Source organism: Lissotriton helveticus, chromosome 3_1 (assembly GCF_964261635.1).
Source record: "Lissotriton helveticus chromosome 3_1, aLisHel1.1, whole genome shotgun sequence".
In the NCBI taxonomy this organism is placed as follows: Eukaryota; Metazoa; Chordata; class Amphibia; order Caudata; family Salamandridae; genus Lissotriton; species Lissotriton helveticus.
In genome coordinates, this window is record NC_136061.1 from 798,550,392 (window position 1) to 798,568,947 (window position 18,556).

Sequence of the window (18,556 nt, forward strand, 5' to 3'; positions counted from 1 at the left end):
ATTTGGTGAACTGATCCAGGAAATGTCAACTTCAATCCTGTGCAGCTTGAATTCGTGTTTGCAGGTTATATGCAATACTTGCAAATGCCAGTCATCTGTGACCATGGTCTATCTTAGGTTGACCAATCTGGCAATTGTGAATAATGGCTGCAGTTTATGTCTGGTAGTTCGGTCCACCAAAGGTAGGTAGTGTCTTCTTACAGAAAAATAAATCCATGTTTGTCAGATACAGTGTAAACCTTGATCCCCAGCATCTTGAAGCAAAATTTCATGTCTATCTTTGGTGGACCAATCTTGTAAATAAGGAATGTGGCTCTTTGTGGTTGAAGACCATGCTTGGTGGGCAATCACGCTTTTCCAACTGGTCAACTAACCATGGGCACAGTCTGCTCCTTGTCATGCACTCAAATAACTGCTTCTCTGGGCTGAATTTGTTATGTATAGAATGGCATTGCAAATCTTATATGTACTTGCATGTGGCCATAGTACATGTCCGATAGGTAGGTCCTACATATGAGGGACACTGGCCAATAAGAAACATAGCCTAGGTAAGGCCTAGGTCTGTCAAATGTAGACCTGCACCATTAAAGGCTTGAGTTGTGTTAGACACACCTGTCAGCAAATGTTAACCGTGTACATCCAAAACCTATGCTTGGTATACAGGTCCACATATAATGGACTAGTATGCCAAAGGAAGGAGACCCAGGAGGAAGAGAGAAGACCAGACCACATGCAGCAGCATTTCCGGTTTACCTAACCCGTCCTGAAATTCAGCTGTGACTGCTTGTAGAAAGGGGCCATGTCTGATAGAGCTGTGTAACAAAGTATGTGATCCTTGGGGTTACATGCCTCATTCAGCAAACTGGCACACACAGACAATAACTAGTGAGGACATGAAACATGCCTGGGTAGTTGAATAGCTTCATTAACTGGAGCAATTTGTGACATTTAATATTCTAAAATGTAACCTGAAACACCTTCCAAGATAATGATTTTCTAGAGAACACCTAATATACTTAATGTAATGTGAAGGGTTGATTTGAACATTCTACATAACAAATAGGAATGTTGACTTTGGAATTCAACTGTTATCGTGGGTTAGCCATTGCAGCCTAGTCGTCTGAAAAGACAGATCCTTGGATGGAGGTCTGAAATAGGTGGCATTCCAATATATTGTTTACAGCTAAGTGCCAAAGAGACGGGGACACAAAACGACTAGCACAAAGTTATCAACTAGCTTGGTAGTGCAGTTTTTGAATGGTGTTTGCGTGTGAGGGGTAAATCAAGCAATTCAGGACTAATGAGGAAGCACAATTTAAGTCCAGGAAAACAAGAGGTGTATTTAATGCAGTGGTTAATCCAGTATAATCACCTTTTCCCATACCATCTGCAATTGACAGGATAGGAACATGTGAATTGTTGGATACAAGAGGGTGTGAAACTTGCATTGGTGAGTTCTTAGATTTAAGTGAGGTACTAAAGGTTAAGCAGTGAGTGTATAGGTTGACAGTCCACAGGGTCACTTGTAAGTTGCAATTAGAGTAGATGACACCTCTTCCGGATACAAAATCGAGAAGCCCTAGAAAGAACAAGCCCTATGACAATTAAAGATGTAATACACTTTGAAGAAGTCATTTTGGTATCCTGTGGAAATAATCATACCAACTGCTTCAGAAGGAAGCTGTTCCTCATTATCCCCACTAAGCCAGTGAAGGCCTTTGCTAATATACCATGGCCAATATCGGGTCTCTTTTACAAGTGCCTGTTCTTCAAATGATTATATTAAGATGACTGCTACCTAAAGGATGAGATTCACTGCTTTTGTCAAACATCAGACTTGCACGAAAAAGTGCAACATGTGCTTTACTAATGCTTTGAACCCCTTTCAGAGCCATTAATGTGAAGATTTCGCCTGCCAGGAATGCTTGTCCACTTCTTTAATTAAAAAGTCTTAAGATGGTGATGTTGAAAGTCATTCATTTGTGCACAGACACTTTAGGTACTGCTCCAGCATTTCAGTGAGTTTGAAGTCTGGACTTTGCTGGGCCATTACAAAATCCTGTTGTTTCTTTCTAAGTCACTGAGTTGTAAACTTACTGAAATGTTTTGAATCACTGCCCAGTTGTATGACCCACATTTGGCTACGCTTTAGCTGTTGGTAGATGGTCTCACATTTATTCTTTAGAATCCAGAGGAACTGAAATTAATTCACAATGAAATAAATGATTGTAAGGCATTCAGATCTTGTGACTCCAGACCAGGCCCAAACAACCACACTCTACCACCATGCTTCCAGGTTGACAAGTGGCTTTTCTGGTGACACGCATCATTTGATTTTCATCAAACATGTTTTTCAGAAATACAGCCAAACGCCTTCGCATTGCATTGTGAGACCTGTAAAATACTGGACGTAGCTTTGGCACTTTTTGCAATCTATATCAGCATATACGGTATGATCTATGCCTGAATTTTAAGGGACACCGACTCCTGGGTAAATTTGCACATAATTTATATAACTGTGCAACTATGGACTTTATATTGTTTTGAAATGTATTTACAAAGTTATTGAGACAGATCACCAGCAATGATTCTTTCTCAGTGAACATCACAGATATTTTCTGACCTGGCCATGATGCATTAAACGAAGAGAAGAACGAATGCCCAAGACCAAACTGACAAAGTTTCTGATTTTATATACAAGTGGTAGCACTTCCATAATCTCAAGCAATCAAGTGCGCTTGTTTAACAACACCTGTTTTTAACTAGCTTGTTAACGGATATGTAAGCTGTAAAGGTGTGCTTACCTTTCATACAAACAAGACTACTGAATGTTTGCCAATTGGTTTGAAAATGTATGACAAAATGAAATTTGTGACAAGAGATTAGATTAATGTGCTACGTCTTATTAGGACAAGATAGCTAGACGTATATTAACATGTGAAATCACAGACTCTTAAGAGGATGCCCTTTCTCTTTGCACCACCTTACATTCTATGCTTAACACAAATAATTTTAGGACTCAAATACATAACTTACAAACACAGCTTATATTACTTTTGATGAAAAGAAGGTTAAAAAATCTTTGTTTCCATAACTTCTTTGACTTTTGTAGCTAGAGCATTGGTAAAGAGCCAAGGTACAAAACTATCTTCCTACCTATTATGTGCAAGAGGCACTGTACTCAACATAATGCATTTCATAACATAACAAGCTAACCAAATGAATATTCCTGAATGTTTGCGTGTGGGAACACCGTTGCAACCCATCTCTCCAATTACCTTAATTATTCCATGGAAAAATTAAATATTTACCACGCCTTAGCCACACCCAGACAGAATATAATAAGGATACAAGGCGAATGGTAATCACATTCTCTGACAACTATTTTTCCATCCATGCAGCTATATCTCTTTGCACCTTTCTTATAGATATGCTACTTAATAAAAAAAATATCTTCTCTTATCCACATTCAGGTATGTCTCCCAAAAGCTCTTTGAAGTTACCAGTCAGGAACATGCCAACAGCTGGTTTAAAAAAACATAACTAAACATTATACTTGTGAAGGTATATGCATACAGCTGAAAGAGGTATTTTGTTTGTTATCAAAGAAGCAGGTTTACAAGTGACACATACTATGACTACATACATGCGAAAGTATAAAAGGGGAAGGTTGAATTTCCGAGATGCAGATTTGGTGCTACTGTTGCAAACAAAGAAGGTAGCAATTTTCTTCATCAAGCACATATCCTGAGATGGCAAGTCACTAAACTATTTCTGTATGTGAACATGCCCTTGATTAACTTGTGTTAAATCAAGGGCCTGCAGAGTTGTATTGAGTTAAATCATCCAACTTTGAGTATTGCATAATTATACACAATAACTATCCACTAGGTACATTTGTTTTCTGATTTACTATCAAGCTATGCTAGGGATATAGAAATAGATTGTACTTCTAATTAGTGTGGATTATGGGTATTGCTTTAGAAGAAACACTAGAATCAGTACTTTTGAAGATTTATATGGAAGACATGAAGGCTATATCCTTGAAATGGGAAAAAGTATCTTTTTTATAAATAACAGATTGAATAATTCTTCTAAAAGATTATAAAAATATTTTTAAATGATTGGCAAAGAAAAAAGAAACATTGTTCTATAATTTGTATGCCATTATAAACAGGAGTATCACAATAAGACAGGATTAAGAAGGAATCCAATATGCTGTATGAATGGCTTTCATAAATCTATGCAAGTGACATAAAATGAAGAAAAAAATAATACACATTACCAAGGAAAGCAGATTAAGAAATAGGTTTGTGTGTTTCCTGATCAAATTGTAAGCCTGGCAACAGAGATCCACAAATAACTGGAAGCGACTTGTTGGTTTTTCACCACCATTTATGACATATGCCATGTCTGAAGTTAGTACGAAAGGAGCACGATCCCTGTTGCAAAGAAAACAAAACAAGTCAAGGCATTAGATTGGAGTATAATGACAGTTAACATATAAGCTTTCGATGCATTCCATAAAACTATTTCTAAATCACTATTATTAAAGCAGTAACTAGATTCTTATTAAAACATAATAAAATATACTTCGAGTGCCACCTCCAAGCACTATACCTTCACAACTTCAGTCTTTATTAAACATACACTTTTTATATTGTGGGAACGTTAATGCAGTATTCTGTTATATTGTAATGATTACAGTTTACATAACCTCACGAGCTAATCACCACTAACCATCATGCACGGATAATATACATGGAAAACTGAGTGATGTCCAATACTGTCAACTTCTAAATGCTGCCAGTGGAGATAATGCAAACTATCTCGGTACAATCCTAGTCCATATTGCATCACAAAACGTCAGACTGTTCCCACAGGTGGGTTGTGTGAAAGTACTCTCAGGCAAATTAGTAGAATTAGATTACCCACCAGAAAGAGCATTACCGAAGGTGAGTAACTCTTTCATCTGATGTGTACTTTTAATCACAGATTCATCACCTTTAGAATAGATACCATCCTCAGGTGGTGGGTCTGTGCAAGGGCTCAGATCAAAAAGTTCTGCAGGACCAAATGGCCGAAAAGCCCCTACTGTCTGAGCTAGCTGTTGAGGCAGCAGTGCTTTGTGATTGTGTGCACTGATGCCGAAGTTAATGCCTGCCAAATATCCAGGACAGGCAACTCCATATGCCAACACAGTGGTAGCCCTCATTGAATGGGCACTCAGCACACCTGGAGGTTGCTACTTGGCTACCGCAAAGCAGATCATAATGCAGCAGACTATCCACCTAGACTAAGTTATTTTCTGCACTCTTTAGGAAAAGAGGGGGTTGTAGGTCCCAATCCCATACTAACCGTGTTTAATTGAGTAAAATCTGGGTGAGGTACTTGTCCTTGACAATGGGAGATCCCCTTCCCATTAGAAACAAAGTTTAGGAGAAAGTCAGGACAAGTCGGTATTGTCTTAATTTGTTGCAAAAAATCCAATTAGATGGTTGCTTGGAAAACGTTTTTATCTGATATGACTCTGTCGAGTTTTCAGTGTTAAGATCGAGAAAGGTGACCTGCAACACGTGTTTCGCCCCCTACATGCCCATCCGGCCCGGGGCTTCCTCAGAGCGCTATATGTACATTCAAGGCCTTAAATGGTCCCGTACAGCACACTCGTTAGTCGGTGCTGGTTGAAGCGGCGTACTGCCTTGCGCAAGTCCTTTTGTTCCATCGGCATGCCTGAGGAAGCCCCGGGTCAGATGGTCATGTATGGGGCGAAACACGTGTTGGCTGTCACCTTTCTCGATCTTAACACTGAAAACTCGACTAAGAGTCATATCGGATAAAAAAAAACAAAGCAACCGTCTAATTGGATTTTTTGCAAAGAATTAAGCAATACCCCACTTGTCCTGACTTTATCCTAAACTTATTTTCTACACTGCTTGGCCTTTCTTCACTTCCAGAGAGCCATTGCCTCTATCCCAAAGAGCAGATTATCTCCCCTCTGGTTTTTAGTGCGATCAATGCAAATACTCAGCACACTTACGGGGTCCAAACAAAGTCCCGCCTACTCTTTAAACTATTCAACAATAAAGTAAATTACAAACTTTGGTAGAAAGGCGACTCTAGTCCTCAGCACCAGTTTATCCTAGACGAAGGGGGTTGTGGCGAGGTTGGACTGAAAATCCGGATGATCCCTCACACAGGGTGCTGCAGTTATCACAATGAGAAAGGCCGTCTTCAGAGTCAGGAGGCGAAGAGGGCTGCTGTGCATCAGCTTAAAAATGGTACACAAAATAAAAGTAAGGATCACATTAAGATCCCACTGTGGCATTATGAAGGGTTTAATAGGAAACATGTTCAGAATGCTTTTATGCAATTGTCCCACAACAGGTGATATAAATAAGTACAGCTGGTCCGGTAAATTAAAAGAAAAGGCTGGAAAGGCAGACAAAATCTTTAACAGTCCCCACTGCAAGTCCTTCCTGGACCAAAGACAAACCAACAACAATGCATCTGACAGTTTGGCCTGCAACAGTATAATACATCTGATATTTTTTCCTGCAATGGGTCCGTATTAAAGGCACCACACCACGACAGTAGCATGCGTAAGTGGACTCTTTCCAAACATGCCTGGCAGCAAAGAGGACATCTACAGCTTTGGGAGGGAGATTGAATGCAGTCAACTACTACTTCTCAGTCTCTAGCCAAGGAACTGTAGAATGTTCAGACCCGGGTGTAATACCCCTGCCCTGCTGCTCTGACGGAAGATACTCATGCCAGGAGGTCCGGGAACAACATTCTCCTGGCCAATTCTGGGGCCACGAGAAAGGCTTTGCCACAGTCATTACTGATCGTCATAAAAATCAGTGCAGGAGAGGAAGCGTCAGAAGACAGAGGAATCCTGTTCTAAACTGTAGGCAGACTGCGTCTCAGTAAGCAACAGCATTCTCTAGCACACAAAAGTGCTGAAATTCCAAATTCTTGGAAATGACAAAGAGGTCGAGCCACTGCTGCAAGATGCCCTGAGCCACCTCCAGGCGTAATGGTCATTCATGGTCTCCTAGGCAACGTAACAGAGTTTGTCCACCCTACCAATGTCAAAGATCCCACCGGTGGTGTACGATCAGGAAAATGCCCTGCCAATTCCAGAGGCACAGGGCCTACTGATACAGGAACGAGGACCCCACACCACCCTGTTTGTTCCAATACCACATGATGGTTGTGTGGTCTGTAACGACCTGCATCACCCTCCCATTGATGGACAGTAGGAAGGCTTTCAATGAGAAGTGAATGGCTTTTAATTCGAACAGGCTAATGTGGCGATGGTTATCTGGTGGGGACCAGGGTCCTCTGATCATCACTTCTCTCACACAGCCTACCCAACCCAGTAGTTGTGTCCTTCAGTCACCACTGTCAGCACTGGGTGAGGTTGGGAAGAGTGATCTGCCACTGGTCCAATTGCGGTTGTACAGCCATCACAGCAGATCTTTTGCAGTGTCCTCCGAAACCTGGATGGAATTTGAAAAGTTCCCTAGGTTCTAGGCCCATTCCCACTACTGAGCCTCCGCATCGTATCCGGCACAACTGACATGCAGGAGGCCAAGCCTCAGACCCACCCTCACGGAGACCCAGAACTGAGGCCAAGCCATTGGGAACATAGCCCAAATGTCCTGGACTCGCTCATCCGGACGGAGAGACCCATAAAACACTATCCAGGATGGTTTCACTGACAAGGAGTCTCTGCAAAGGAGTCGGGTGTGGCTACGGCAAGTTGATAGTCAACACCAATGAGGTCATCTGGAAGTGGAGTTAGTCCTCAAAAGTCAGGCACTGAGTTAGGGGAAGATTGGTATACCAACCTCCAAAAGGTATGCTTCAACCACCGCCATCACTTCCGGAAACACCCGAGAGGCACCAGTTAGACTAAAGAAAAGCGTGGCAAATTAAATAAACTCCTGGCTAACCTTGAACCGCAAGAGCAGCATCTGTAGGATGGGAACCTGGAAATAGGCTTAATGCAGATATAAAGCCACAATCCAGTCTCCTAAAATCAAGTCAGATAGAGCCTGGATCAGCATGAGCAACTTGAATGTGTCCTTCTGTAGGAAGAAAATTAAGAGGTCAGAGATCTAAAATAGGATGAAGGCCTACACCCTTTTTCAGCACTAGGATACAGAGGAAATAAAATCTAGATTCTGAGACGCGGACGCTCTTTATGTCTTCTTTCACCAAAAGAGCCTGAACTTCCTGCAGGAAAATAGATAAGTGGTCTTCCGAAAGTTGCTTTGATGTGGGTGGAAGAAGGGGAGGTCAGAAAGAAATAGGACGGCATGGCCATGATGAACAATTTGCGGGACCCACCAGTCGGATGTTCAGTGAGGAGCTGAGCGACTGGGCTTCTCTGCGCACACATTAGTAGTGGAGAGCAGTAATCAGCAACTGTTAAATTTGAACTGTGTCCGGTTCTGGCGACAGTGTAGCGCGGGATTCGATTGGGCAGCAGGTCGCACAGCTCCTCACTGAAGACTCTTAGTGTCTACAACTTTAACTACGGTGTGTGGAAGAAATCTTAACCATACAGCTTCAAGGTCTCTAAAAAGATAACGCACTGGGACAGCCATAAGACCAAGGAGTTTGTCTTCTTGGATGCCCTGTAGAAGCCCAGATACGGGTGAAACGCGTTGGCTGTTGTTGTTGTTCTTCAAGGAATATGAAATAAAGGATATAATTGATAAATACAAACCTCTCGTTTCATCTGCTTATGTTTGGCAATTTTGCCGTTATTTTGCCTCTCAGATCCTGTGTCATTTGCCTCAGAGTCAGCCTCACCGAAATGCAGGACTGAGGCTGAAACTTCTGGATCATAGCCTTAACATCCTGGACTCCTCACTCCGGAGGATTGACGTGGGACTGCACTGTATCCAGAATGGCTCCAATGAAAGGGAGTATCTGAGCAGTCGCCAGGGGTGATTGATAGTGAACTCTAACAAGTGCAAACAAAAAGTCTGCAGTAGTCTGGAGGTGCGTGATGACTGCCTGGGCATAAAGGTAGGCGAAAGATTAGAAACCCGGACCTCTGATGATGAGCTGCAAACATGGCATCACTTTTGTGAACACAAGGGGTGCACTTGTGAGGCCGAGGGGGAGCACAGCGAACTGAAAATGCTTGTGGCCCACAGTTAACTGCAGATAATGCCTGAGGGCTTGCAGGACGGGGATGTGAAAATAAGTGTCCCGCAAATCCAACGCTACCATCCAGTCTCCAGGGTCCAGGAAAGACAAGACCTTAGTCAGGGGTAGCATTATGAATTTCTCTTTCCAAAGACAGGCGGTGAGAGGGTGCGCCTCTAGTATAGGATGAAGTCCTCTGTCCTTTTTCAGAACCAGAAAATAGTGGGAATAGCAATAACAACCTACTTTTTGTGCAGGCGCCCCTCTCAATGGCACCTTTGGCCAGAAGGTCCTGCCCTTCCTGGCAAAGCAAAAAGAGATTGTCTGCCATTCTTGGAAAGGTGGCAAATAGGGAGGGGTTCCCACTAATGGGTGGACGTACCCATTCCACACACTCTGAAGCATCCACTTAACCCCTTCCAGGCTGATGACGAGCTCAGTTCGTCATGAGCGTAACCTGCCTGCCGTGCGCTCATGACGAGCTGAGCTCGTCATGAACCGCGGGGTTTTTTAAAACCGCCGCGCACAGCGGGAAAAGCCGCCGGAGCGATGTGGTTAATGGAGGTAATTGCAGACCATTGGGGCAGGCAGTGCTTGATCCTGCCGCTAATGAGATGGAGGGTGCACTAAAGAGGCTTAGAAGGCTTCAGCAGCTGTAGGGGTGGAAACTGGACAGAACACTGGTTCTGGCTGTTGCATCCTCATTGGGTACCAATAACCTGCCCATGAAAGGACTGAGCAGGCTCCTGGACTGGCAGGTATGTGTGATATTGCGGATGCCTATACCTGTCCTGACCACAGCCATGACAGGGTTGAAAGGATTGTGGTTGGGACCGGGCAGATGGTCAAAGCCTTATAGATCTGGCAGTAACCTGGAGTGTCGATCAACAACACTTAGACATCTCCTGAGAACCCAATGGATCGCAACCAGGCAGCCGATGCAGTGCCACCGTAGAAGCTATGGCTCTGCCTAGGGAGTCTGTGGTATCCAGTCCACACCGTATTGTGAAGTTCATTGCATCCCAACCATCCACTAAGGCTTGGTTGAAGATAACTCGGTCCTCTTCTGGAAGCATGGAAAGCAGCTGCACAACTGAGTCTCACAACACAAGGGAATATTGGGCCAAGATGCATGCAATGTTCACCGCCCACAAGACTAGGCTGGTGGAACAGAAAATGTACTGTCCAAGGGCGCCCAGCTTCTTGGATTTCTGGTCCGGTACAACGGAAGGGAACACATTTGGGTTGAACTTGGCCATTGAGGCCTGTAAAATCAGGCTCTCAGGGCATGGGGTAATGTGAAAGGATGGCTAGGTCTCCTGGGCTTGGACGATGGCATAGTGCAATCATCTAGTGCACAGAAGCCCTTGTGCAAGGTTTGGCCCAGGCTCCCAGGAGAACGTCAGAGAGGGCTTAATTAAAGGAGACCAACAGATAAGACATACCCACTCCTGGGTGAAGCTCCTCTGTCAAGATGCTGGTCTTGACTATAACTGCTAGCAGCTGGAGGTCTAGGACATCCACTGCCCTGTGCATCACAGTGGCAAAAGATGACCCCTTCTCAGAAACAGTGCCCAGAGATGAAAACATGCCAGAATCTGTCGAAGTATACAACCCACTGATGTCATCCAACTCCTCATACTAGTTTTCAGCAGGCACAGGGTCCTCCTTCAGGGGACCAAACCCTTCCTCCTCCTCTCCTTCAGAAAGGAAGGGCCAATCTAGAGGCAGTAAGTCCAGGGGTTGGTTGTGCCTGGACGGAGCAGGCATAGATGCCGAAGAGCACCGACTCGGAGTCTAAGATGAGCTTGTTGTAGAGTGGTGCCAGTGGCGTCCGAATGGCAACAGGTAGGAAGGAGCCAGGGTAGAAGATGGCATCATGGCGGCATGAATCCGGATACTGGGACGGAACCTGTGGCCTGACTAGTGTCAGGGGCAGATCTGCTGGTGACAACTCAGTTGGGGCATCTCTCAGCACAGTGAGGCCCAAAGGCATGCAGAGTGAGTCAGTGGCGTCTTAGAACTCATTCAACTAAGGAGTCACTCCGAATCCAGAAAATGTGCAGCGGAGTTGGACGCGCGCTATGCAGGTAAAGTCCAGGAGCAGCGGGCCTCGAAGCACTAGGTTGGAAGAGGGAAGCTGAGGAACAAATGGACAAATTCTTTTTGTGTTTCTAAGACTTACCCGACTTCAAAGACGACGCCTTGGAGCAAGAAGATTAGCATACCTGAGAACTGCACTAAGATCTGAATCGGGAACAGGACAGCGCTCTGCGGGGTGCCGACTTTTGCCATGATGCAGGAGCTTCAACAACTGCTCACATATTGCCTTGGGGAGCATGGACTTGCACTCAGAGCAGGCTTTGGGGTTGTTGCCCAACCCCTTGCAACAGATACAATCAAGTGAAGATGCAACACCGACATTTGTCGGTGATAGGCCTCACAAGGTTTAAAATCTGTAGGTTTTGGACTGAATATGCCCCGAATCACACTGGGAGCAAATGTTCAAAAAAAGGTCGACAAAACTTTACAAACAGAGCACCGCAACATCACTTCTGACGCGTACAATGCCAACGTCGAGCTGATCATGCCGCCTACTGGCGCACAGAGGTATTGCTAAAGAATTTTCTGATCCAGTCTGACACTTGGAGATTATTTTAAGGCAATGAATCCGCATTTAGAAGGTTCTATCAGCAAATGGTATACTTTTTTTCCGTATGTGCCAGGTATCACATACATTTAAAATGTAGACATGCCACCTTGGACATATTTTTTAAACTTTTTATTTGACTGTTGCAGCATGTCAGTAAGTATAGAGGACCATATACCATAAGAACAAGTTACCTACCTTGAGTAACAATATATCCGTAAGAAACATTAGTAGTGGTAGATTCCTTACCTTAGAATTACCCCCCAGCATCAGACTGTATCCGGAAAGTTTCCATCAGCAGTAGCCCTACGTATCGGTAGGTGGCATCGCGCGGCTCTGCGTACGTCGTTAGCGTCGTGGTCGCCGAGATGATGTTGTGCGCCCTACTTAGACGCCTCCCAAGCGCGCTGATGTCAGTTCTGTACATGACTTTCTGGGAAAGTAACACAGAGCCAAGCAAGAAACTGACCACTGGTGCATTGAAACTAGGGCCCTGAAAGGGATGACCTTAACCCTAGAAATCAGTTCGCAGAACTCTATCAATACTAATGTTTCTTATAGATATATCGTTACCGAAGGTAAGCAACTTGCTCATCAGAAAGAAACACAGTGATCGATTCCTTACCTTAGAATAGGTACCCCAGAAATACCAATCCTTGTGATGGGTCTGCAAACCAAGATCACACCAGAAAGTCACGGAGAACAGAACGGCCAAAGAAGCAGTCTCTCTGGACTTGGCTGTCCAGGCAATAATGCTTAGTGAACATGTGCAGCGTGGCCCACGCAGCTGCCTGTCAGATGTCTTGCAGGGGAACAGCACGTCCCAATGCAGTAGTAGCTGCAGTAGCTCTGGTGGAATGAGCACCCAGTCCCACCGGGGGTTCCTTTTTAGCCAACGAGTAACAGGCTTTGATACACAAGACGACCCAGTGGGAGATAGTCTTATTGTGTACCGCCCGACCTTTATTGGTGGCAACGTAGCCAACAAAGAGTTGGTCATCCACCCGGAACTGTTGAGTGCGGCTGAGATAAAATGAGAGCGCACGTTTTGGGTCCAGATGGTGGAGCCTCTCTTCTTCCCTGGAGGTGGAAAGAAGGTGGGCAAGGTAACAGCTGAGCAATAACAATGCATATCGACCTTTGTCCATCGATCCCACCGCTAGGTTGATGAGTGAGATCAGTGTACTGGTTGAAGAGGCTGAAGGTGAGGGTTGGATCACCCCCTTAGAGGCCCAATTCCTACAGGCTAAACATCCGATTATGCCCTATTTTTACACCTTACCTAAGGTGCATAAACCTCAGAGACCACCACCGGGCAGGCCCATAATCTCCGGCCAGGGGTCACTTTTAGAACCCCTTTCAGCTTTTACCGACTTCTTCCTCAAACCTTTGGTTCAAAAAATGCCTACTTTTCTTAAGGACACCACCGATGTCCTGAGAGTTATTCCTGAAATAGCCTTTGATCGAGAGACTGACTATCTAGTCTCTCTAGACGTAGAGTCTTTGTACACCTCCATTCCCCAGGATGCCACTTTGGACACCATCAGGGGCATCCTAGAGGCATCAGAATGGGACTCCATTACTCCAGTTCCATTTGTCATGGCCTTAGCAACCATGGCAATGAAAGAAAACTTTTTTAAGTATGAGGACCAGGTATACCACCAAATCTCTGGGACAAGCATGGGCAGCATTTTTGCCCCTTCCCTAGCGAACCTTTATGTACATGAGTTCGAACAGACCATAGTGTTGCATTCCTCCAATCCCTTCTTTTCATCAATAATTTGGTGGAAAAGATATATTGATGATATTCTTATGGTTTGGAGAGGGACAAGTGATTTGGCCCTGAGCTTCCATCAATGGCTCAATAACCAGAACCATTACCTTCGTTTCACCATGGAAATGAGTAAAGACCGGCTCCCTTTTCTGGACCTCTCAATTTACAGTACTGAGACAGGTCTAGAGAGTGAATTATATCGAAAGCCTATGGCCCGAAATTCGCTTCTCCTGTACGAAAGCCAACACCCTAAGTCCCTGCGTGATAATCTACCCTTTGGGCAGTTCCTCCGTGTTCGACGGAACTGTACTACCTCTGAAACCTTTAAACACCATGCAGAGGACTTATCTAAGCAACTGATGGCAAGACATTACCCTAAGAAACTGGTACAGCGTTCACTCAAACGAGCAGCAAATAACCATCGAGCTGCACTGCTTGAACCCCGCACAGCGAAACCACCTTTGGATCGCCTGACTCTAGTGAGTACTTTTAATACTAAGTCCAACTATGTTCAGAGAGTCATCAAAAAGCATTGGCGTATTCTGAACAGTGGTAGAGATAAGATTGCACTCCCACTTTTCGCGTTCAAACGCTCAAAAAACTTAAGAGATCACTTAGTACACACTCGCCCCAAAGCCACACCCAACAGAGAGTTAGGCACACTATGGGACTTACCTCCTGTAATGGGTCACCATCCCTGCGGAGGGTGTTCTGTCTGTCCACTTACTTCTAGGATTACAAGTGTGGATATTGGTACTGATCGGCCGTGGGTGCTTCGGCAGTTTACCAACTGCAATAGCACAAACCTTATCTACCTCATAACATGCACGTGTAACAAACGATATGTAGGTATGACCACAAGGAAGGTGCGTGTAAGAATGCAGGAGCACAAAAGCACGTTCCGGTGCAAGAAAGATGTTTCGAGACTCACGAAACACTTCATCACTCAACAGCATACAGAAATAGATTTTAAGTGGCATGTTTTGGAAAAACCCTTTATTCCATCACACGTTATCGACGTGTCGAGATTTTTGTTCCTGCGTGAACAAAAATGGGTTTTCAAATTGGGCACAGACAAACGAGGGCTGAATGATGATATACCTTGGCTGAGTCTATCATAATGACATATGTGCGTGGTGATAGAGCTACACTCTATGGAGCTGCACAGGTTTGGCAAGTAAATACAATTGTGTTGACCAATTCTGGTGTGCACATCATTGTATGAGAGCTAGTGTACTCAGACTGGTCACATTTTTCTATGCCACCTGTGAACAAATTGAGCTCTGCAGGGGTAAACAACGTAACTAGGCTGATTCTAGTTAAGGTTCAGATCAGTTTTGCAGGCAATTTGGTTCTCATATGGCACGACGAGCAACACTCTTCCAAGTATTGCCTTTATATATCTAACTGCAGTGTTGCTTGTAAATACCTAATACTCGCTCGACCTGTACACAGATATGGTACTTTTTCATGGCGCTTTGATACTGGAGTGAGCGGGCAATAACTTCTTGCTTCTGGCAGGTCCCGTGCTTGGAACTACAAACGTCACGATTATGACGTCAGCCTGTAGTTCTTTCTCTGAGCCGGAGCCTCGGTCTCAGAGGGCGGATGACTAAGTTAAAGGACTACTCAGGGTAGAGGAGTGACATCACCCTGTAGTTCGGCATAGTAATCTCGCGAGACTACGCACGCGACCTAATACTAACAAACAAACGCGGGGTAGATTGGGGTGTACACCGTCCCCCCCTCCACGCTAATTAACATCGTTTGTCACTTATGTTGAAGGACAATGAACTATGAATCCGCCCCAGGCCACCCTTATAGTAACGCGATTGGGTGATTGGGGATGGGATTTTGGTGAAATGGGAGCCACGCATGACACTCGGTGCCTCCCCCTGACTCAGCTACAGTCTGAGACAACGACGGACAGGTAGGAGTCTTTGTCCACTGTCCCTAATGGTTTTGGTGCATTTCTATCTGCATTGTGACTCTGTGTAAATAGCGGTAGTAACGCTTACATGTATTGTAAGTGTAGTTAACGATAGAATGGTGAGCAGGTGGTTTTTGGGAACCAGTGTTTTTATGCTATTGAGCTCCAATGATAAAAGACTTTGGGACTTCTTTTCTTAGTACATGGCCAGAGTAGTTCTATAAGTAGATCCATCTGGTTTTTTGTCCTTTTGAAGTTGGCTTTTGTCTTTGTAGAGCGGGGTCTCACATATCCTGAGCCAGGTCCAGGAAGAGGTGAGGTCCACTCCCCGGTCACTCTGGGTGAGTAATTGATTGTTTAAGGTCATTTGGTACTTACTTAGACATATTATATTCTTTGCAACAGATCGTGTTTTCTAATTGTGGCTCACCGGCACGTTTGTTCCCCACATACAGTATTTAGGTAACCAAGTACCGAAGTGAGGAGTTTGTACAGATGAAGGAACATCATATCCTTTACTGTTGTTCACTAGTGTGTTTTTTTGTATAGTTTTTCACACGTTATTCAGTAGCATATACACCGAACAGAGACCCTGACGAAAGCCTGGTAACCATCCCGTGGCTGAAACATGTTGGTCTCCTCGCAGCTATTTGTGTGAACTGCGATCATGTTGCTATACTGTTCTTGTTTTTAATGAGGAAGGGGCTAACTTCTATTAAAATTGTTTTTTGTTAAGTTCCTATCCTTTTTTAATCACCACTTATATATATTTTTGCACTGCACTTTCCCATCATATCAACATCATGTGGTAGTACTGAGTGATTGTGGGTCGCTACCCCGGACTGGCTATCAGGGTATGCTGATCTCAATGGTCAAGAGATACAATACCCGATAAGGATTACCAAATGAGAATATTGATCCATACAAGACTTTTGATGGGAATCCTCAACCAGGGGTGACTTACGTTCACTGGTGCCTCACTTTTTGGTGATATGGTCTGTTAATTTAATGTGTTGGTCCTCATGTACAATTGACAGGGGTACAACAATTTAGAAGCATTATCAGGTTTCTTCACTAGACCCCTAAGTTTGTTGTTTATAAAGGTAACAGCTGTGACAACTTTTGGCAAAAAGGAAGGACAGAGCCGGAGCACAACTTTGTCCGGATTGACTGATAGGAAAGGAGGCTTACAAGAAAGAGCTTGGAGCTCACTCACTCGCCTAGTGGAGGTGATGGCCACCAGGAAGGCAATCTTCAAGGTCAAGAGACGAAGAGGACATTTGTGAAGGGGCTCAAAGGGAGCGCACATCAAGTATCTAAGAACCAGGTTCAAGTCCCACTGAGGCATCACTAAAGGAATAGGAGGAAAAAGGTGTGTAATGCCTTTGAGAATTCTATTTACAACAGGGGACTTGAAAAGAGAGGGCTGATCAGGGAGCCTAAGAAAGGCCAAAATAGCAGAAAGATAGCCCTTGATAGTGCCCAGAGCAGAGCTCTGCTGGGGAAAAGAAAGAAGGAACAGTAGCACTTCAGAAAAAGGAGCATAAAGGGGATCCACAGCCTTTGCTATGCACCATGCCACAAATTTTTTCCACCTACAGGCATATACCACTTTAGTGGAGGGAGGCCTGGCTGCCAGATTGACATTACAAACTTCAGGAGGCAAGACAAAAGGATTCAACTGCCGCCACTCAATCTCCACGCAAAGTGGTGGAGACTGGACAGGTTCGGGTGGAGGACCGTCCCCTGCTGCTGCGACATAAGATCCTCCCAAAGAGGCAGTCTAATCAGAGGATCGATGCTCATACGGTGTAGATCGGGATACCATACTCTTCGAGCCCAGTCCGTGGCCACAAGGATGACCTGTGCCTGGTTGCGGCTGATCTTCTTCAGCACTCTGGGCAGAAGTGGTATAGGCGGAAAGGCGTACAACAGACCGCAACTCCACTCGTGACGAAAAGCGAAGCTGAGCCAGTGCCGCCTTGGAAATTCCAACGCGGAGAACTGATGAGAGTGCACGTTCTCTTCGGTGGCGAATAGATCTAACCAAGGCTCTCCACACTGCTGAAAGAGACCTTGCACCACCTTCGAGTGAAGACGCCATTCGTGATCCATCATGCACCTGCGGCTGAGTTAGTCTACCCTGGTGTTCAGAGAACCTGCTAGGTGTTGAACCACCAGGAAAACACCCTGATGTTCCAGCCATGTCCAGAGACCCAGAGCCTCCTGACATAGGGTCCATGACGCCACCCCGCCATGTTTGTTGCAGTACCACTTGGCGGTGGTATTGTCTGTGAACACCTGCACTACTCTCCGCTTGACAGAGGGAAGGAATGTCTTCAGTGCAAGCTAGATCGCCCGTAACTCCTGAAGGTTGATATGGAGTTTGGACTCTGCTGGAGACCAGAGGCCTCTGATCGCCCCCTCTCCCATGTGGCCTCCCCATCCCAGGAGGGGTGCATCCGTCACCACTGTAAACTCCGGTTGGGGAAGAGAGAGGGATCTGCCGTTGAGCCAATGCCGGTTAATGAGCCATTACTGCAACTGTTGAGCAGTGCCCTCCGAAATCTGGACGTGATCGGACAGGTTCCCCTGATGCTGGCCCACTGGAACTTCAGGTCCCACTGCAGAGCCCGCAAATGCCATCTGACATGATCGATCAGCAGGATACAGGAGGCCATGAAACCCAGCAGCCTTAGCGTCACTCTGACCGAAACCCGGGACAAGGGCTGAAAGATCGGAATCAGAGCCCGAATATCCCGGACTCGCTGTTCGGGAGGCTAGACCCGAAACTGCGCCATGTACAGAACCGCTCCGATAAAGAGGAGCTTTTGAAAGGGACCAGGTGCGATATCAGCACGTTGATGGAAAACCACAGCAAATGCAGGTCGGTCGGTCGTAATCTAGAGGTGGGAGACGACTGTCTGGGGCGAGCCCGCCTTCAACAGCCAGTCGTCGAGATAGGGGAAGACTGATCCCCTGATCTGCGCAGATGAGCTGCGACCACCACTTTCGTGAACACCCGAGGGGCGCA

General features: G+C 45.2%; 1 protein-coding gene across 2 annotated transcripts in view; it reads right to left on the bottom strand.

The window, feature by feature from the left end:
• The window catches only part of PIK3C2A (phosphatidylinositol-4-phosphate 3-kinase catalytic subunit type 2 alpha), a 1,158,716-nt gene that overhangs the window by 237,289 nt on the left and 902,871 nt on the right, over window positions 1-18,556 (bottom strand). For both annotated transcript variants that reach the window (XM_078681042.1, XM_078681043.1), the window contains one exon: window positions 4,286-4,442. In XM_078681042.1, coding sequence (XP_078537168.1) covers window positions 4,286-4,442 — 157 coding nt within the window. The remainder of the gene's footprint in view (window positions 1-4,285; window positions 4,443-18,556) is intronic.